The sequence below is a fragment of the Cucumis melo genome, chromosome 4 (genome assembly GCF_025177605.1).
Source record: "Cucumis melo cultivar AY chromosome 4, USDA_Cmelo_AY_1.0, whole genome shotgun sequence".
NCBI lineage: Eukaryota > Viridiplantae > Streptophyta > Magnoliopsida > Cucurbitales > Cucurbitaceae > Cucumis > Cucumis melo.
Genome location: NC_066860.1, coordinates 2,664,423 through 2,686,703, shown reverse-complemented (window position 1 = coordinate 2,686,703; position 22,281 = coordinate 2,664,423). Strand labels below are relative to the sequence as shown.

The 22,281-nt window shown below is 35.2% G+C and overlaps 1 protein-coding gene across 2 annotated transcripts; it reads left to right on the top strand.

Annotated features, from left to right (window-relative positions):
* Positions 1 to 523: 523 nt before the first annotated feature.
* Positions 524 to 20,998, top strand: LOC103503742 (uncharacterized). Of its 2 annotated transcripts, XM_051083629.1 has the most exons (22): positions 524 to 810; positions 1,764 to 2,687; positions 2,765 to 3,174; positions 3,744 to 4,398; positions 5,086 to 5,172; positions 5,463 to 5,509; positions 5,646 to 5,755; positions 5,942 to 6,042; positions 6,700 to 6,792; positions 14,914 to 14,997; positions 15,312 to 15,395; positions 15,748 to 15,816; positions 16,383 to 16,442; positions 17,229 to 17,300; positions 17,481 to 17,588; positions 17,730 to 17,806; positions 18,992 to 19,075; positions 19,273 to 19,387; positions 19,466 to 19,555; positions 20,222 to 20,287; positions 20,377 to 20,472; positions 20,665 to 20,998. In XM_051083629.1, exons 1-22 carry the CDS (start codon positions 688 to 690, stop codon positions 20,779 to 20,781), a joined length of 3,672 nt encoding a protein of 1,223 aa, XP_050939586.1. In that variant the 5' UTR covers positions 524 to 687; the 3' UTR covers positions 20,782 to 20,998. The 2 variants fall into 2 exon arrangements, with proteins under 2 accessions (XP_050939586.1, XP_050939587.1); XM_051083630.1 differs by lacking the exon at positions 524 to 810 and having other exon boundaries at positions 2,539 to 2,687; positions 2,757 to 3,174.
* The last annotated feature ends 1,283 nt before the right edge of the window (positions 20,999 to 22,281 follow it).

Below are 22,281 nucleotides of genomic sequence, written 5' to 3'. Positions count from 1 at the left end.
ACTTTTAATCATAAAGGATTAAATTACAATTTTTAAAAATATACCAAAATCGTAAAGAAAACCTTAACAAAACACATCGATAAGAAAATATTGTAAACGACAAAATTGTTAAGATATTTATAAAGAACAAAAGATTTTTAGATTTTATCTGAAATTCTATAGGTTTTTAGGAATTTAAGAAAAATTATTCACTTCATATAAAAAATCTGTAAAAAAATTATTTATACTTGCTTTTTACGTAAAATGTAAATATTTGATCAATATTTCTCGAAATATTCATACTTTACTTTATAAATATTTTAATTAATTTTAGAGACATTTTCAAATTTATGATCGATAGAAATATATTAAGAATCTTTTATGTTTAATATAATTTTGATATATTTTATAAATATTTAATCAAGTTTGTCATTTTTAATAATTTACCTTTATTTTATTATATTTAAAAGGTAAAAAGGAAAAAAAGGAAAAAAGAAAAAAAGCGCACACACACACACAAATAAATGAAAATGACATAACCCTAATGGAGTGGCGCGAGGTTGGCTGCTGTACTTACCCCAAAACCCCTCATCGCAAAACCCTCTTTCTTTACCTCCTCTGTTCTTTCTCTTTCGAACTCTGTTCATCTCTTTCTCTCTACTTGAACGCGAGAAGCTTGCCGAGAGAAGCTTCGAAGAACCGAAGTCAATGAGCCAGCTTCAGAGGAGCCTCTCATTGGCTTCTTCTTCCAGTAACGCCATTTCTTCCTCTGTATTTTCAACAGCTCTCTCTGCTTTTTCCTCCTCCCGACTCCGTCATTTCTCGACCAAGGTTCTCAGATTCTACCTGTTATTCTTTCTATCCACATTTTCTTTTTTCTGTTCAATAAATATTTGAACTGTCGCGTTTTTGTCCATAGTTATCTGTCAGCAAGTATTTTGAAAACTTATCCGGTAATGATCAATAATATATTTCTGTTGCGTTTGAAGAGTTACAATTTCTGTAGCGTTTGATGTTCGACTTTTTGGTTACTTCCGCTTATTTGTTCCTTTTCTAATTGTTTTAGAGGTTCTTCTTTATATATTTGTCGCGTTGGTAGTGTGTTTATCTACCGATTTTTATTTTTGCTGTTTAGTATGTTGTTTTTTTTGAATTATTTAAGTTATATTCTTGCATTTTGATTTAGAGGTCTGTCCCGCAGCATATATTAAAGAAGAAACGTATGGAATTTTAATAACTTAAATGATAACGGTCGATACAATCTCCCTAGAGAAAAGTTGGAAGAGTTGCAATTTTCATATTGGCTTTTTGGAATTCAAGTTACATTCTTGCATTCTGATTCCAAAGTATAAACTTCTGGTATTTGACTTTTTGGTTACTTTCTCTCACTTGTAATTTTTCTGAATGCTTTTTAGTGGCTTAGTGAATTTACATTTATATGGCAGTGTGATAATTTGTTTGCTATCAGTCTCTCTTTGTAGTCTCGTTGGTTGTGTTTGAGTTTTTTTAATTTTTAGACTAATACACTCCTGTTTGTGGATTCATTTCGGACTTTTGCAGCAAATGTTTGAAATGGATTTTTATGAACATTTTAAAAACTTATGTGGTAATGGTCAATCATATCTCATAAAGAAAACCATTCAAAGAGTTGCAGCATGAATGTCTGTCAATGCTTTCTGCCATTTGACAATTTTAGTTACTCCAGTTAACTCTCTCTTTTTCCCTAGTATTGTGCAGTTGCTGGTGGTGATATTGTGTTATTTTGTTTCGCGATTGTGTTACAGTTGCAGGGCAGCACTCTTCAAAATTATACTAGCAAATGCATACCGGTTTTACCATTTCCCACTGCTTGTAGTTCAGCCAGATGTTCTCAGCTTATTTTTAGAAAAGGTGGAGTAACATTTGCTGTCAAGACTGAACGTGCAAAGGCTGGGCAGTATCGTGCATGCGATGGGCCAAGTGTTTTCACTCTATATTCTCGCTTACCGTTGAGATTTCCTCATTCTGCTGCATCACCAAATGCTTCTAACCAACAGTTATTAAATTGCACTTTTACACATAAACTTCCTAATTATAGAGCGTTTGGACGGAAGTTCTTTTCTAACACTACAGAAGCATCGATTGGAACTAAAAATAAGAATGTTAAATATTTAAGGAATGGAACAAGTACAATTGAAGGATTGAATAAAAAATCAAAGGGTGCAAAGCCTGTTGCTACATCCAGGAAAAAAACAAGAATTAGTGCTTCAGCGCCATCTGGCTCCACCCATGTTGATGGAACAAATTCAAGCGATCAGTTGGTTGGAGCTACAAAGGAGGCAAATCTAGTTTCATCTAATTCTTCTTCATCCATTAGGAGAGCATCCAAGGGTTTGAATGAAAAGAAGTCTTGGAGCAAGAAAAAGAAGAAAGCTATTTCTTCAACCAATGATGCAGATGTTGAAGCCGTATGCAAGGATAGTCAGTCAAAGAGCTTTGGTAGTAGCAATACTGACCAGGATGTTGTACAAGATCCCAAGAAGGAAGCCATTTCTTCAACCATTAGGAAAGCATCCAAGGGTTTGAATGAAAAGAAGTCTTGGAGCAAGAACAAGAAGGAAGCTATTTCTTCAACCAATGATGCAGATGTTGAAGCCGTATGCAAGGATGGTCAGTCAAAGAGCTTTGGTAGTAGCAATACTGACCAGGATGTTGTACAAGATCCAAAGGTTTGCAAGTAGTTGATGTTTTCAATCCCTTTTTCCCGTCTCATTGCATTATTTTAACTAACAGTGCAGTTTTTCAGAAAAATGTAACCAAGGGTACTTCGAAAGATTCTGGTTCAACCAAACAACAATCCAATAAGAAAAAATGCAACTCCAGCAGAAATAAAGAAGCTACAAAAGGTGCTAATAAGTTGCAACAGAAGCCAAACGTCATAGTGGATACAAGGGGGACATCTCAGGGAAAGACCACTTTCAAGCAGCTATATCCCCCAATGGGAAAATCTGTTCTGGTGGTGGAATCTGTTACAAAGGCAAAAGTTATTCAGGATTATCTTGGTGATATGTTTGTGGTGCTACCTAGCCATGGCCATGTTAGAGACTTGGCTGCAAGGTCTGGATCTGTAAGACCTGAGGATGACTTCATTATGGTGTGGGAGGTTCCTTCTGCTGCCTGGACTCATCTTAAAAGCATCGAACTTTCCTTAAATGGGTATGCATCTGGCTTCTATTGTTAGCTTCGCCCTGCAAGCAACTGTATTTTTGGCTAGTTTGATAATGATTGTTAAGAGTATGCGTACACATACATGCTCATTTGCAGGGGTGATCATCGGTCGGTCGGAGTCGGTTTTTTGACAAAACCGCCTCGAACTGACCTCAACATCAACGAGTAAGGGTCGGTCGGTCGGTTTTTGTCGGTTTGATTAACACTTAAAAATACTATTTGGAATTATCAATTTGAAACTTTCCGAAACCGACCCCTCGTTCTCCGACCTACTGATTTCGGTTTGGTCGGTCAGCTTGGTTTTTCGGTCTATCATGCTCACCCCTACACATTTGTATTTCTTTTATTAAGTTTCGCTTTTTTCTTTTTTATACACAGTTTGCATCGTTGTGCTTGTGCATCGGTGTCAATTATTTTGTGATGTCTAATATGCCTTATTTTCTCTATCTTCCAATTATGTCATTTTTTTGCGATGTCTAGTATACTTTCTTTTATCTTACCTCCAATACCTTCAGTTTTAACCTTTTTTTTTCTTTCGCAATGTGTTTATTCCTCAGAGCAGAGAACCTTATTCTTGCATCTGATCCAGATCAAGAAGGTGAAGCTATTGCTTGGCATATAATTGAGATGTTGCAGCACCAGCATGCTCTACATGAAGGTATTAGCATAGCAAGGGTTGTTTTTCATGAAATAACTGAGGCTTCTATAAAGAGAGCCCTGCAATCTCCAAGAGTAATTGATGAAAACTTGGTACAGGCTTACCTTGCACGGCGTGCTTTAGATTATTTGATTGGATTTAATATTTCACCATTATTATGGAAGAAATTACCAGGTTGTCGATCACCTGGGCGTGTTCAATCAGCTGCACTTGCCCTAATATGTGACAGAGAAACAGAAATTGATAAATTTCATGCACAAGAATATTGGACTATTGACGTTAAGCTGAACCCAAAAGATCCTTGTTCTTCCGTGGAAGATTTTGCAGTCCCTGCACATTTGACCCATTTTGATTCTAAGAAGTTAAGTCAGTTTCCAATCAGCTCCAACATGGAGGCAAAGAACATAGAAACTGCGCTGAAATCAGTAAATTTTCAACTGCTTAGCTCTAGAAAGAATATTGTGCAGACAAACCCTCCAATGCCATATATAACATCTACACTTCAGCAAGATGCAGCAAACAAATTTAATTTCCCTGCAACTTACACAATGAAGGTATGTGGTAATTTTGTTTTGTCCTCCTCATGAAGTTCTTGGTATAGAATAATGCAGTCACATTTTGTTAAAATCTTACTTCGAATCAGCAGCAGCACCAACTAGTTGTTGTCCTCTATTAATAACGTGGTATCTACTACTGTGTTACTGGATGATGGTGTCTGTGCTAGTTGTAAGAGCCTTTTGGGCATACCAGCTGTAAGAGCCTTGTCGGTTGCATGGTCAGTCACCTTGCCAAACTAATGATGATTTTATATAGTGAGTTATCATCATCATTACTTTTTATAATGAAACAATTACTTCCGTTGAGAAAAAAGAGTATCAAAAAACCAAGTTCTCTAAAGAGGGTAATACTGCTAAAGAGGGGGCTCTAGCTGTACAGAATAGCCCTTCTAGAATAGTTACCAAAGCTTTTCAAAATTGATGCTTGGAGGAAAACATAGAATAGTACATGTGCAAGTGGGCAGTTCTGATATTAGATTCTGGGAGTGTTTTCCTCCGTATCTCTCTTCTAGGAGCTATCTTAGTTGAAACTTAATTCTGTTTGTAGCGTTGTTTGGAAATAACATTATCCTGTGAAAGTCAAATTCTTTTGCTGGTATATTGTGTTAGGGTGTCTTGATCCAAATTATGAATCTTGTTTTTTCCTTGTTTTTAAGTTTGTGTCTTATACGACTTTCTATGCAGCTTGCCCGGAAACTTTATGAGGGAATTCAATTGGCTGATGGAAAGGCAGCTGGTTTAATAACTTATCCAAGAACGGATGGGCTACATGTAAAGACTTTTTGCCTTCAATTTTATCACCGTGCTATCTCTTGTTATTTCTTTGGCAACACAGCTGGGTTTATCTTGTTGCCTAAGTCTATTTGTACCAATTAATTACTATGGGATTTTATTCTTTCTTTGATGTTACTCGTGTGATTTCTCGTATAAATGCATGGAAGAAAGTGAAATTAGTCCTTAGGTTGATGTTCTATTTCACCTTTGTCCTGGTTCATGCCTTTTTGCCGTTTCTAAAAAATCTTACAGTCTAATCCTTACTGCTTGAACCACTTCCAATTTAGATCTCTGATGAAGCTGTTAAGGACATTCACTCCCTGATTATGCAAAGGTGAAAGTTCAAAATTCCCCTTTTCTTTTCTTTGTAACTTCATTTCAAATTTTTAGGTGCAATTTGTATTCCCTCCATCCCGTATAAGGGTTTTAGTGCATCCAATTATTTATCCTTAAAAATGTACTGTTTACAGATTTGGGCAGGATTTTGTTTCCAAAAGTGGACACAAATATTTTAAGAAGGTGAAGAATGCTCAAGAGGCTGATGAAGCAATCAGACCCACTGATGTGCAACGGTTACCCTGTAATTATATAATCTTCTAGCTGAATAATGCTTGATTTGGGAAAATACGTATATATATAAGTTATTTTGTCCTAGCAACGTACTCCAACTTTGTTAACTTGTGGGACTGTTTCTTTAGCCTTCCCATTTTTGTGAAAACATTTTTACCGATTATTGATCGTTTTATTTCATTGCATTCACTTCCAGCAATGCTAGTGGGAACACTTGATGAGGATTCTCACAAACTATACTCTCTTATTTGGCTCAGAACGATGGCATGTCAAATGGAACCTTCTATCACTGAAGAGGTCAAGATGCATGTTCCATTATGCTATTTGTTTTCTCTTATTCAGTGTTTTACTTTTTCAATGTTGATAAATTTTATCATAGGAACGTGTGGCTTATTTAATAAAGCTCAATGTTTATTTTTTTTCTTATTAAGAAGATTCTACCACGACATCCTATATCATACATGTTCTTGTTAATTATTCAAAAAGTAAATAAGGAATCTACTGATTCCAAAAGCCATGAAACAGAAGTGGCAAATGGGTTGATATTGAGGACAACCAGATTCCAACTGAGAGGGTTAACAATAATATGATGCATTTTTTATAAGTTTATGATGTCTGGAAGATGCCGAGGACATGAGTCACCCTGCCTAAAAATGAGCTTATTGTGGCTTAGAGTGAAATTATAAATCAAGATGGGTTCTACGTTAGTTTTCAAATGTCAATGAATAGTTTCTGTATCTTGTTTTCCTTTTATAAGAAATGAAATAAGTTCTGGGTGTCTTTTAGAGCAGATTATTACTTCACTGTTTTTCTTTCTAAAGGTATTGCTTTGTCTTTATCTGCTCGTTTTCTTCTCTTTTGTTTTTAAATTGTAGTTAACTTCAATTTGAGTCCTTTTGAGCAGACTATGACAGCACGATTTCTCTTTGTAAACATATGTGTATGTGTTACCAGATTCAAATTGACTGTGGACTTGCGGATGAATCCATCATTGCCAGATCTACATGCTCAAGAGTTCAATTTCGTGGGTTTCGAGATGTTTTTGAGGTATGATAGTCCTGCTAAGTATTCTTTGAGAGGGAGATTGATTATTTTGTTTAGTTCATGTAACGGATGCTTTCAAATGTTTACCTTTCATCATTCTTTTAGTCAATCTCAAATTCCAGTAAGCGTTAGTTTCTTTCCTTTTTTTTTTCCCTCTCTCCCTTTCTTTCTTTCCCTTTAAATTATTTGTTATCACTTTTGATAAAAACTGATGAGGTTTTTTGGGTATCCAATAGGATGGTTAGCGTTAGTTTCTTTTCTTTTTATTGTTATCGGACAATAAATTTGCTTCTTTAGAAGAAGATCCTCATCACATCCTCGACTGTAGAAGGATTTTGGAAACTAATAGTTTCTGCTCCTTTACTCTCATTGTCACCAAGCGCGATTTTCATGATAACTGGATTAGGATTTTGGAAGTTCTCCAAATGCAAACTCAACGATCCTTTATCATTAATCCGTTCTATTTTGACAAGGCCTTGCTCAATACCTAGATTAGACGTTGGTGAGACTTTGCACCTTCAATAAGGGATGGGCTACTTATGGTCCTTTAATGTTGAAATTGGAAAAGTGGGATCCGAACAAATATGGAAGAATGCTTGTTCTACCGTTGTAAGGTGGTTGGATCAAATTAAGAAATTTCCCTATGCATTTATGGAATGAGAAGGCTTTTTAAGCGGTTGGTTACATGTTTGGTGGATTTATAAATTTCACTGATGAAAACTCCGAGTCTCATTGAATGCTAGGAAGTGGCCATCAAAGTAAAAGGGAACTACTACAATTTTGTTCCTGCCGAATTTGAGTTGATAGACGGCCTTGAAAAATTTCTTCCACAGGTTGTGACCTTCCAGGATGCCAATCTTCTCATAGACAAAGTGGTCGGAATCCATGGATCCTTTTCATCAGAGCAAGATGTGAGATTATTCAAAGGATCTGGTTGCCCGAATTTGATCTCGATTGACATTGAGGGCGTGGAGAGATCAAAAACGAGGTTGATAGTAGATGTGACACAGACTTCTTATTCGGGTATTACAGAGGAGGAGTCGTTTGATAAAAGTCGTCTTCTCCAAAGCGAGTCAGAAGCACATGGGCTTTTTTCAAATATGAGGTCCAAATTGATCTAATTGGGCTTGGGCGTTGGAATGGGCCAGTCTGATGCAAAAGGGAAAGGCATTGTCCTTAGGATTACAATAATCGTGGACCCCATCCTTGTGATGGTCCAGCTAGAATTGTTATTGAAGAGAAGATCCACCTTCCCGAATCTGACCAAGCTTTTCTGAAGGTCCCCAATCCCAAAAATCCTAAAGAATCAAGTTCGCTGAAAAGGATGAAGCCCACTCATTTTCTAAAAATGGTGTGATATACTCCACAAGTAATATCATTCTTCTTTGACTCTAACCATGTTTCGCTCCAAAGATGACAATGATCTAAATTCAGATTTTTCCATCTCCAGCCCTGGTAGTCCATTCTTGGAGAATAAATTTTGTCCTCACATCCTCAACTACTCCATTGACGTTTGTTCAAATGCTATTTCAAGATAATGATTATGAAGTTAGAAACGAGAAGGGGGGGTTAACAACATATTGTATTTGAGAACAACTCTACTCTCTTTTAGATTCAGAGTGCAACGGAGTCGCAACCAGCCTCCTTGCAAAATTTGAACCCCCTGAGCAAGGAAGTGGTCATGGGGTTACTTGATTATAATTTATGCATTCATTCTGGCTCAAGGAAAGGGAAGTTGCAGAGAAAGGGTGGGGCCGCTAATAATAATAAAAAGCTTATCAAAGAAGTCAAAGCTCTGCTGGGTAGTTGGGAACGGAAAGCTCTAGCAGTTAAAGCTAGTACAGCCTAGGACTTCGATGGTTCTCCTTGTTAATTATCTCTTGGAATGTTAGGGTCTTAATGCTTGCCCGAAAAGAGTTGTAGTGAAAGATCTTTTAGTGAAACACAATCCAGATGTTATTCTTCAGGAGTGCAAGGTTAGCGAGGTTGTGTTAGGCCTTCTATTATACATACTTACAAATGTAAGGGCAAAAGAGGGAATACCTAGGGGACAACCCATCCATATATGATTGGAAAGGAGAATAATGACTGCGGGACCCACTTGGGAAAGGAGTGTTTAAAGAATGTTTGGAGATTGCTGAAAGAAGGGTTTGTTTTGGGAAACGCTGTTGAGTCCTTTTTAGGGAGAAGAACCAAAGTTCTCGAATCTGTTGGGGTTATCTTTATAGTTTCCATTGTTGCTTGTTTGTTCTTTCGTATTTTTATTGCTCTTGAGCTAAACTTTGCGTAAGAACTTGGCGTAAGAACTTGGCGTTGTTCCCATTCAATATATTGCACCAAAGTACTGTCTCTGTTTCTCTATTTTGTTGGGATTTTCTGAGTTTTAGGTGGAGTACTAACAAATTGGTATCAAAACCGCAAAATCATGGGGAGAACTCGAGCAATGACAAAAACAGTTGGAGGAAGGATGGAGATGAATGTGAGAGATCTGGGTTTGAAAGAAATGATTCTCGAATTGACGAAGAGTGTGGAGAAACTAGCAAATGAGGTGGAAGGGAGCAGTATGAGTGTAGAGAAGAATCATGCACGTCGAATGGGTATAGGTTGTAACTAAAAGGAAAGGTCGAAGGGCGAAGAGTTTGATACAACATCTGGTCCCATCAATGGGTCGTCTGATAAAAGTAGATATACGAAGTTGGAGATGTTGATCTTTATCGAGGTGATCCCGAAGTTGTGGGTTTATTGTGTCGTACTATCTTGAGATCATTGATCTTGTCGACGCAGAGAAGGTGAAAGTAGTAGTTGTCAGCTTCGTTCAACATTAGGTGGACAGGTTTTACGAGAGTAACAATAAAGAAAAAACCATGTCGTGGGAGGACCTGAATAGGAGGACATTTGAAGATTTTAGGATCACCAAAGAAGGGAGTTTAGGCATTCGTCTCATATGCATTAAGCAAGTTGGATCTTATACGGACTTCGTGAAGATATTTTTGAACTACTCCATGTCGTTACTGGAGATGGCGGAGATTGCTTATGAATGCCATTTTAACCGGTTTGGAACTAGTGCTACAAGCAGAAGTGACAAACTGTCATTTGATGACACTAGAGGGCTGTATGGAGGAAGCCCAATTGGTGAATGGTGGGAATCTGGCACTTAAGCCCTAGTGAGTTGGGCGGCATGGACCTGGTATCTTAGAAGCCTAAGCCCAAAATACGAATCCTAACTGTGGAAGGACAGAAACCAATCTGGCACAAGTATGGTTATATTCAGAAGGAAAAAATCAAAAAATTAGTCACTGAAATGTTGCAAGTGGATATCATCAGACCTAGTCGGAGTCCTTATTCAAGCCCTATGGTGCTAATAAAGAAGAAAGATGAGGGGCGGAGGTTTTGTGTCGACTACTGCAAATTGAACCAAGTGACTAGCGAATACATTCCCCATTTTTGTGATTGAGGAACTTCTTGATGAGCTATGTGGCACGATGGTTTTCTCTATGCTGGATTTTGCGGTCGAGGATGACATGAATTCCTTGTCATATCGTTTGGGTTAACCAATGCCCCAGCAACATTCTAATCACCGATGAATCAAGTCTTTAGACCATTTCTGAGATGTTTTATGTATGTTTTCTTTTTATGATATCTTGTTTTATAGCACAAATATCGCCAAATACGAAAGGCATTTAATGGTGTTTAGCATATTGAGAGACAACAATCTCTTTGCAAACAAAAAGGAATGTGTCATTGGGCATTCAAGAATTCAATATCTGAGACATTGGATCTCTAGCGAAGGAGTAAAAGCTAATGGGGAAAAGGTCAAAGTAATGGTGAATAGTTCGCAACCAAATAAGTCATCTGCACTGAATAGGTCTTTATCTTCATTCTCTCCATTATTCGACTTATAAGCCATATATATCTTCGTTTGTCTTAGAGTCATCCAAATTAACAGATGTGGAGGTGGATGTGGGCGGTAGTTGTGTGGAAGGTGAAGATGAAGATGAACCTGAAGCTTTACTCTTAAACTTAGTTCTGAAGGTGAAGATGAAGATGAACTCGAAGCTTTACTCTTAGACTTAGTCCTCGAGGAACTGTTCTAGAATAATAGGTAGGATCTTTTGCTCCAACAGCTCTTGAAACATCGCCCTTATGTTAAAGAACCTTCGTTGAAAACATCCTCCTCCTCCTCTGAATCATCATCCATTCTTCCAAGCAACAATTCATTACTATCATCGATTTCTTTTAAAGAGATTGGGTTCGACAATGTCTCGAATATTGTATCGACGCTTCAATGCTCTATCATATTTTATGAAGGCTAAATCATTCAGTCGACTTTGAGCAAATCTATTCCTTTTCTTGCTACGAATTTGCAAGTATATAACCAAGGTTTTAATGTCTAGGTCAATTATATCTACATCTAAAGGCAATATTAGAAGATACCTAACCTATTAAAAAACGCTCCAATTACGTTCACATCCCGAGGCACTACAAGTGAGATCTAAAATTCTCACAACAAACTTTTGTAAGTTGGGAGTTGATTGTCCAAAATCATCCCACCATTTGACCATAGATCAAAAGTATATCAGTAGCTTTCAATTTGAATGTTATTCAATTTTAATCAAAGACTTAAAGTTAAGGCTTACCTGGAGATATTTTTGTTGAAGATGGTCCAAATAGCCTTTCAATTTTCTTGTATTTGGTTATCTCTCCAAGTATCTTACCTTGAATGTCCAAGGAAGCAACCATATTTGTTATGCACATATACAACCCATTGACAATTTTATCATTATCTTGAATATTTGGATTTGAGTAATAGAATTCTGGGTTTAGATAATATCACGCTGCATGCAAAAGATTGTACAATTGAAGCTCCCATCGTCTATCAGTAATTGTAAAAATGTCTTTGTACTTTTCTTACTTACCATCGAAGGTTTCGGTGATGGCCTCCTTAGCTCTATCCATAGCCTCGTAAATGTATCCCATAGGAGACTTCTTCTCACCATCCACCAACCTAAGTACTCACACTAAAGGACCTGATACTTTAAGAACAAACAAGATGGTATTTCAAAAAGTTGTGAACAAAATTGTTTGAGGAACCTGTTTTCCTTGTTTTTTTTTTTTGCTTCATTTGCTATTTTTCAATTCGTCCAAAGTAAACATCTTTCTCAAATTATTTGTCTGATGATGTAAACTTGATAATGTTATGCAAGTTGTATCGAATTAAGTCTTAGCTAGTCTAACTACTCGTTATGTTTAACAATCCTTGAACATAAATGAAATTGCTAACATCCATGCCTTTTTCTAATGTTTTGCGAATATGTGGGATCTTGTATATATCCTCCAACATCAAATCTAAACAATTAGTGGCACATGGAGATCAAATTAATTGTGGTCGTTTTGCTCTAACAATCTCCCTATTAACAAAATAAAATAAGAACACATTTAGGCTTAAACGTGTAAGCATAAGACTAACAAATTTAATAAAGAGTTGGTACTTCGCATTTTTTCTTACCTGCCATAACATTTGCCGAGGCAACTTCAATGACAACTTGTACGACATTGGCTTCTTCAATGCGCTCTACGAAATTTTCGAGCAACTCAAACATTTTCTTTTCGTCTTTCACATAAGATGAAGCATCGATAGACTCAATAAACATGGTGCCTTCAGGACTATTGACTTAAAAGTTATTTAATGTCCCATTTCTTCAATCTGTCCACCCATTAGGCATAATGGTGCATCCAACCTTTGCCCACTCTGCCTTATGGCTCTTCATCTACTCATTTGTGGATTCTAATTCTTTTTTCAAACACGACACTCTCAGTTCATGTGGCTTCAGTCTAGGACTGAATTGTCCTATTGCCTCAATCATAGGGGCAAAGCTATCTTAAGTACATGTTTTTAAAGGCATTCTAGCATCCCAAAACCAACGAGCAATTCTTTGGATGGTTTACTCCCTCATTCCCTTTTTGTATGCTTCATTCATCGTGTTTTGTTTTCCCTTCCTTTGTTATGCTTTCAATTTTGAACCACAACTTCCAGGTTAAGTATAAAAAAAGCATCCACAAGACCCTTTTTCCTTGGCTTCTTTGAACCCAATGCCACTCTTTTATTTGAGTTACTTACCCAGACTTCATCTTCATCCTCAATACCATAAGTGTGTGCCAATATCAACAATCAAATTAATTTCTTTGGTCTTTAGTCTCCTTTTTCTTGGACATGTAGGCTTTAATTTCTTCCTTTGCGTGATCAGGGCATTTTCTACAAGCAGTGACATTTTCCTTAACCACCAAGAAGGTGCTGTTTCATTCCATAAACTCGCTTCAGTTGCTTTTGAACAAAATTCACACACTAATGTATTAACATCTTGCTTATTTTGCAATTGAGCATATTTTCATGTTGGATCTTTTCTTAAGCTGCCCTCAGCCATCTAATTATTTAGAAGATTAAACTAATTAGAAACTAACTCAAGAAATTGATCACAAAAGCTAGGACTGAGTTAATTGGGACATACCAAAAATTTGATGAAGATTGAACTAGGAACACTACTGTTTTGGAGAGTTTTCAGCAAGAGGAGGAGACGAGGAGATGTTCTCTGTTCATTGTTCTGTTTTTCCTTTTGTTGAAGAAGAAAAAAGAAAAGAAGGTGAAGAAGAAGCGGAGGATATGTACTGTTTTATGAAGATGAATCCTTACGCGTAGATGAAGAAATCTGCCACTCTTCAACTTGTAATTTATTTCGAATTGGGTTAAAGAATTATAAATATATTATATTTTATATTAAACGGCAGCCAATTTTGTTTTTTAAATGACCTGTTAAAAAAAAAGTCCTAAGTGCGCCTCGATGCTTTGTGAAAGGTGGGCAAAGCGAGCGCCTTCCTCAATGTGCCTCGCCTATCCAAGGCGAGCCACCTATGTTGACACTTGCTCCTAGGCACACGCCCGAGTGCGTCTTTCAAAACACTAATTACACCAAACACTTTTGTAATCATAGCCTTCCTATGATCTTCAACAGTTGGAAGGCCTGTATTTGTTAGTTCTTCTTGGGGAGGGCCCTCTCGTCCCTTGCCTCTAGGCTTGTTTTTTTTAATGTATCTGTTTCTTATAAAAAAAATTGGTTAGTAAATTAGAGCTCGAGAGTGACTCAACGAGGGTTAAATGCCTCAAAACACTTGGGGTCTTTTTGGCCAAGGAGTTGGGAAGCAGGGATTTGTAAACTCCCTTCTTGTTTGGCTGAAAAAGTTTGTGGGTCTCACTACTTGAAAACATCAATTTTATACCTTATCAACTCCTTACATTGTGAGCCCTAAGAGTTTACAACTCCTTACAGACTTCATGACTCCTCACTCCTCACTGCTAACTCTTTGCTTCAAACACTCTCTTAAATTTTCAAGTAGATATGTTTTATGTTTCAATATGCTTGGGTTCTATCATTTAGTTCAAGCAATCTGTTTTTTCTATAAATGTTCAATGAACATTGAAGAGCATAAAGATGGAATGGAGAGTTGTCTGGATGATTGGAACTGGAAGTAGCCCTCCTCCCATTGTGTTGGGTTGCTAGGATTGTAACAAGTATGAGATTGATTGGTGAGAGAAGGGCGTTCAAGGATTTGTCAAGTTTTTTGGATTAACTTTGCCTTAATCTTGTAGTTAGTAGATATCTCTCACACATTTTTCTCTTTCATACTTTTAATCTTATGTGGATATTAGCTCTAAAACAGAGATAGGCTATAATTGTTTGTATATCACTGTTTTCCGATTAAATTTACTTTGTTGTTTAGATTTTTTGATTAAATTTAACATACTTCTATACCTCATTTATTTACTCCTTACATTGTGAAACCATGAGTCACAACTTTCCATACTTCACATCTCTTTGGAATTCATTATTTCACTCCAAGAAATAATGAACTCCAAACAACTCATCTGTGTTTACCTTCTATATGTTTTTGATATCATTTACCAACTTATGCATGTTAATTGGTCCTACTTTTTTGAATTTCTAAGGGGCTTTTTCTCTGTGAGGACATCTTATCTACCATCATGTCACCTCAAAGTTCTGTTTCTTAATTAATGTGTTATCTTTGTGGGGTCAAGTACTTTAGGATTATAAAGATCTAATAATTTGTCAGGATCCAGAAGTTCATGCAGTCAAACATAAAGACCATGAAGAAAGCGGACGGGATGATCTGTTCAGAATTCTGAATCCATTGAAGGTATAAAGGTTTCATCATATTATTGCTTCTAGTTGGTACTTTTTGTTATTTGTAAATATCTATTTGGTAGAAGACTTTACGATGTTGAGCATCTATGTATATGGGTCTATTATTGAAACGTCGAAGAAATTCTTTCCATTCGATTTTTCCTGCTGGAAGTTGGCATGGAATTTTCAATTAACTGAGCAATTTTTATTCTTATTTAATCTCCTCCCTTTTGCATGCTTGTAATTTGTCCTTGACTATTATTTCAAATAGTGTTTGCAGTGCAAATGGTTATGAACTGTATATTTATTAGCCAGTTACTTTTTTAGCCAGGGGATCAATTGTCTCTACTTGCTGTTGAACTAGAGGAACATTTTACCCAGCCCCCACCCCGCTATACTGAGGGGACATTGGTAAGTGCCTAACTATTGGACTCGAAATTGTAAGGCTCTAGTACTTAAAAAATATTATTATTGTGGCCGTTTATCATTTTGATTCAAGAACCAATGTGACATTTTGCTATATTTGAAAATATTTTGGTTCATTTTGTTATATTTGAAAACAGTCCACATATATACCAGAGTTTTTTTAGTAAAAAAATATTATTATTCTTATTACGATTATTATTATTATTATCATTTACCATTTTGTCATTTTGTTTTATTCACCCTACTATATTTCTTTATTTAAATGTATATGCTTTAAATAATTTCATTTATATATGTTTTTAACAAGAAATGATTTTTTATTTCACTGGATATCCAGGTCAAAAGGATGGAGGAGCTAGGGATTGGAAGACCTTCCACATATGCAACCGCACTAAAAGTTTTAGAGGTTACTGATAAGTTTGAACTTTTATCTTCCTTTTCTTTTTCTGTGTTTGAAGTGTCATGGATATGATGGATGATTACATTCTATCACATTGAGGAGTATCCCACTCCGGGTTTTATATGTGTGTGTTATATATATCCGACTCGGGGATTGCTCCCCTTCTTTCATATAAATGATATCAACTAAATCTTGTTTCCCACAAAAGAAATTATGTTGAGGAATAGCTCAAGATATAAGTATTATGAAAAACAATAGTACTTTTGCTACCGTAAGTTCAGAACTGAATGGCATGATATACAGAGGACTTATTTCATACATTGGTTGTGTTAACGGTGTCTTTTTGCATGGCATGATATACCTGTTATGTATATATTATTCATTTTGTCTATTTGCCGTCCAAAGTGATAGATGACATCGTAGCATTACTTGTATCTCTCTTTGAGTCTGTCTGCAATAATGTCTATTACACTTATATTGATTCTGACATGCATTTTCACATAATTTGTCTACTATTAAATGATGATATTTCATATCCTTTGTTTTAACTATTTGATTTATTATACTTTCAGGACAGGAACTATGTGGCAGTGAAAAGTCATCTTCTACATCCGGAGTTTCGTGGGCGCATAGTATGTGTGTAGCTCTTAATCACATTGAGTTTCCAATTCTTCAAATTTTAATTTCATTGCTATTTTAAAATCATAGCTGCATATAGGATGTAAAGACTTGCATCTTCTAAACATGTCATTTTTTAACTCCCTGGCTGGCATCATAGAAAGCAAGGAAGACAAATTATTTTTAAGGAAAAGAATAAAGGTTGCACTTGATATTATCTTTCTGCATTACTGCATTTTTATAGGAGTGTTTTTTCTGAACTCATGGGGTTTTTTCTTTTCCTTCAATCAAATATTCTTATTTTCTTGAAACTAGAAAACTTAGTCTCAGCAAAGGTTATTGTGTAGATTATAATGAATCTACAACTTCAAAGGCATTTAAGTTTACTGTGGATGGAACTATAATAGGCTATATGTATATTATTCATAAACCCAAGATAGATCTTTGTTTATGTTGATGTTTCTGTAATTTCTCAGATATTTGTTATTTTGTGACTTCGTGTAAATCCAATTCTCCCCCCACCCCCCAACTCACATCCTTGGAATTTTTGTAATTATCTAAATGGTGTAGTTTACTTCTTTTTGATTGAGTCCATTAGATGGGGACTTATTTTGTTGGCTTTTTTTCCCCTCCAACTTTCTCCATGAAAGCGCAACTTGCTAAAAGAATCCATACTCAATTCATTGTTTTTAGTCCGAAAACAACTGTACTGTGCCATTGCAAACTGCTTTTATAATGTGCTAATTTTGATGAGTCCTCTTATAATTCTAATTTTCATTTTTCTATCTTTTCGATTTAAGGTATCGGCATTTCTTTGTCATCATTTCTCTGGCATCACCGATTATAGTTCTACTGCAGACTTGGAAAATAAGGTGAGTCGCAGTCACCCACTTTCTGCGCTCTAGCTCACAGTTTGTATATTGGGTATGACGTTTACAGAAGTTATCTATTACGCAAGCACAGAATACCTCATTACAGCATTACCTTTACGGGAAATCTCAAATTTTAACAAATGCTCTACTTTAAAAACCATGTCTACTTTCTTTCTTCAGCTTGATAATGTCTCAGCTGGTTTAACTGAATGGAAACGCCTCCTAAGAGATTGTTGGAACCAGATCAGCTCATCTTGTAAACGTGCTAATAATGTTAATATTTATCAGGTAACACACCTTTTTGTTTTAAGAGGTGGATACAACAAATGGTGTATTATATAATTAGAAGTCTCCCTCCATCATCAAGAAAAAAAATAGAGGGAGAAGAAGAAAATGAAAACAGAATACTTCAGCTGTTTGATATTTCAGGTGGAAAAGATGTTGGAGAAGAAATATGGGGACTTCTTATTTTCTTTTCTTCCTAATAATTCCAGAGCATGTCCAAGGTATGTGTTATGGGTATCTTTCATCCATTTTATCATATGAGGTTTTGGTTTCTTTTAAAAGAACACTATGATGTAGAAAGGGGACTGTTTTGTTGAAAGAAAATTTTCCTATTCATTCAGGAAGAATAGGGAATCGGGAGGTTTAAGACTTGAAATGTACTACGCCATTCTGTTGTAAAGAATTGAACATAACATCTTGTTTCCGTATGCTCGTGTATAGCAAAGTATTTTGCTTTTGCTCTCCTTGTAGGAACAAATGTCTTGTGCAGAAAATTATAGAAGCCAGGCCAAACAGTCACTTAAGTTTCATGACTTTTAGGCCTCCACAGTATTAAACGTTTCCAACTATTTCGTCAAAGTGGGCTGATTAGAATATGAGATGTTTGCCATGGGCCCATGCCAGACATTGAAAAACAGAAAGTTCTGAACAAGTATTAGAACATTGGCATACCATAGTCATGATTTGTCAACTCATTGGTTTGGTGTTGGCCCTCTTTTGTTGCTCTTTTGTATTCTTTCACTTTTCTCAATGAAAGTTTGGCTCCCGCAACAGCAGAAAGATTGAAATCTGAATTAACATTTATTCTTCAATATTGTTGAATTAAGACAGTATTTTTCACTGAAATATTGAATAGAGACTAATGCTCAAACGATATAAACCGTAAAGAGAAGTGAAATAGAAGCATAAAAGACAACAAAACATGGAATTGCAAGGGAACAATATATACATATAACTTCATAAATAGGGCTCTTTGGGCTCTTTGAAGATTTCCGACAATAAACTAGTCTTCAAAAATACTTTAGGTACCATCTCAGAGTATTGGACCAGCTTCTTGTACCTATTTCTTGATAGGAGCTTAGTCAAAACCATTTCATTGATAATAGTTTATCTTTTATCAATGAAATAATTTTGTTTCCTATTGAACATGAAGAATAGTGGTTGATAAACATTCCGTTTATAAGGTTTAGGTTCAAACTATTTGAGAGGTTTTCTGTAACCCATTTAGCTGTAGGGTTTGGTTTTCTCTCCAGTTCCGTTAAAAGTCTTAGTTTCTCAAAAAGTTAGTTAAGGTTGCAGAAATATTCTTAAAAAGGTCAATGGCACAAAGTGCGTACGTCTTTTTTTGCATGTTAAAACTTGTCTCTTCCAAGTATTATGCTAACTTTTAGTTATTTTTCCTTCAGTTGTCCGGATGGCACTCTGAGCTTCAAAGTTAGTGGGTGTGGTATTGGCTATTACATAGGTTGTGATCGACAGCCAACATGCAAGTAAGTTTGAAAAAGAATAACGTTGCTATAACTTCTTCACTTTAGTTTGAATGACTTTTTCCTTGTCCTTTCTCCACGCCACCATTCAGACATCCAGTGGAGAATTTGTTGCTTTGGCCACTGTCCTTCAAAGTTTTCGACCAAGTAATATATTCATAAACAGACTGAATGATACACAACTTTCCTGTTGTCATTAGGTATGTTGCAAAAACATTTTTTGGTGAGGATGAAGATAAAGATCCTTTTCAATATGACGGCATTGTAATAGACGGGCCAAAGGTTATTGGTGTCCATCCAGTTTTTAATGAAAAGGTTGTGCTTACGGCTGAAATTTTCACACATTTGTTCATTCTATATGATTTTCTTAATTATAAGAATGTTCCCTTTCAGATTCTTTTGAAGAATGGTCCATTTGGGTTTTATGTACAACTTGGTGAGGACAGGAAAGGGTACGTGCCCAAAAGAGCCTCTCTTTCTGAGGTATGTGGTTTCCTTTTCTGCTGTCGGATTTGTAAAAAAAAAAAAAAAAAAAAATTTGGGAATATCTCAAACGTGATTTAATTCGTCCAATTCTTATACCTTAGGAAATTTCTTCTGAAGTGTTGTTTTGTTTTTGTTCTTTTTCTCATTTGATAAAAACTGAAATCACTATATCTTTTATAATTTTGAATTAATGACCTTTTTGTCTTTATCCAGAGTGTGTCAAAATTTTTACCTCGTTTGATCTTTTCGGCTTTTACTCTATATATTAGTTGTCAGGTCTAGACACGCCAGAAGCAGAGAAAGAAATTCCATTAAATACGTCTAAACAATCCACCCAGTTTCTTAATCTTTACATTTATTTTCAATTTCTCCTGCATCCCTGAAGCACCTTGAAATATTTTGCATTGCTTCAAATTTTTAAAACTTACTGTATGCATAAATCTCTCCCTTTGTGCCCGTAAGGTTTCCTTTCTTTATTGATGGAGTGGAGTCCTTTGTTTGGTTGATTACTTGTGACTCTTTTGATACCGATGTACCCAGATTGAACTACAGATACTTGTGTTCTTTCCTGGAAGCAAGGGTTCTGTCTATGCGATAAAAATTTATGTAACTCTTTAATTTCTTATGAATTCTGAATCAAGAGTGGATCTTTGTGTCTTCCAGATAAAGGACAAGAATTCTATTACTCTCGATGTTGCTATTGATCGTTTACGCTACCCAATTACCTTGGTATATTTACATTCTCTGAACGTATGATGTATGTTTTCTTTTCCTTTTCAATACATTTATACTCACTTTTGTTGAGTACTACATGACAGGGAAAACATCCAAAGGATGGCCAACCCGTGATAGTAAAGATCGCAAGAGTTGGATTCACGGTTAGACATGGACGCACGATAGCTTCCGTTCCTAAGGTCTTCCATTTGTTTCGTCCTATTTTCCATTTTGCTATCACTCTTTAGGATAGGTTAACCCAAAATTTGAAGAGATAATAATCCTGTGTTTTATTTAGTTAAAACTAGACATGCTTTAACTAGTTGAAATCAATCTTTTAACTAGTAGCTTACGATTACGATTACTTGAAGATTTAAAATTATTTTTGACAGAGCGTGAAGCCAGGTAGCCTCACTTTAGCGAAAGCGCTGAAGCTTCTGTCAAGTAGCAAAGTTAGAAGGATTGGGCGACCTAAAGGCCCGAACAAGGTTGATGATGAATTCTATTGAGCTTCTCTTTAAGGTTTTATTCTCCCTTTATCCTTTATTTTGCGTTCTTTTCAATGTATGCATTCGTGTACGGAGATTGGTTCGATATTCATAGTTGAGCTTATGATAGAAAATAAAGACATAGAATTAGTGTTTGAGTTCTTATCATTACCCATGAATGTCGATTGATGTTTATTATTTTTAATATTATATCAGTAATATTGATTTTTGTTTTGTAGATTTTTATTTAAGGTTGTGTGTACCATTTGATCCTGTCAGTAATGGGTAAATTAATTCTGAGGAAACGCACAATGAATATAGTTTTTTTTTTTTATCTACTTCAAATGACCTTTTATTTCAGAAAAAGAAGAAAGTACATAGCACTCCCAAAATCACAGTTGACAAATCATCTCAATCTTGACTTCGTAATGATAGAAAGAACATGGTGAGTATGTGGGTTTACCTGTGCTTACATTTACAGAGAAGAAAAAAACAATCTGACGAATTCATCTCAATCTTAGCTTTATATATCACAATCTTCAATTAAATTATTTTATACATGATATTCATTATATAAATATATACTCAACATTGTTAGAATGAAATTTTATATTGTTTGTACTATGTTTCTCAATCCTTCTTTTAACAAAAAGAAACAAATTGTAATTTTCATAAATATAAGGCGCTGAATTATATATTTATGTGAGCTGACTTACTAATAATTGATATGACCTATATTTAGTTATTTAGTATAATAATAATAATAAAAATAATCTACATCATCATTCATAAGAATGAACTCTTATTATTATTTTTTTGTATATATTTGTTGGTTTTGATTATATTTTTTAAATGAATGGATATTAGAATTGTTAGAATATGCCGTATTTAAATAACTCTAATCTATAAGGAAAGAAAGTTTAATTGGTTAAACTGACTAATTAACATAATTATTAGTATCAGTGTAAATGGATATAAGTATTAGTATCGAGTATAATGGATATTATCTCAACTTTTAAAATTTAAACACCATTTCTTATTCCAAATGAAGAGTTTAGTTTAAAGACTACTTGTGCCATTCGATCGGTTACGGTATTTTCAACCAAGAATCTGAATATTAATACCTTATGGTTTTTTTAAATGCAAATCAAGAAGTTGAATTTGATACTAAAAAATCAAACTAAATCAAATAAGAATTGTTTGGATTGATTTTGCTCTGTGAAAATTCTATCAGATTTTAATGGTAAATCGATTAAATTATAATTTTAAAAACTATATCAACATTTTAAACTGAGCCCTAAAAAACACTTCAAAACAAAGATTCAGAAAAAAAAAATATATTGTAAATGGTAAAATTGTTAAAATATTTATAAAATATATAAAATTTTTAGATTTTATCTTAAGTTCTATTGTATTTTATAACATCTTTGCAGTTTGAGGTTAGTATTTATTTTGGTTACAAAATTTGACACATTTTAAATGAGACGACAGTTTTGGTGAATGGATGGATTTTACTATTTA

Bases quoted from the DNA above. Each gene is read 5' to 3' on its own strand.
- LOC103503742 (XM_051083629.1), top strand. From the start codon at position 688: ATGAGCCAGCTTCAGAGGAGCCTCTCATTGGCTTCTTCTTCCAGTAAC. The intron at 17,589-17,729 runs GTAACACACCTT...TTGATATTTCAG, and splicing joins ATAATGTTAATATTTATCAG to GTGGAAAAGATGTTGGAGAA. The intron at 17,807-18,991 runs GTATGTGTTATG...TTTTTCCTTCAG, and splicing joins AATTCCAGAGCATGTCCAAG to TTGTCCGGATGGCACTCTGA.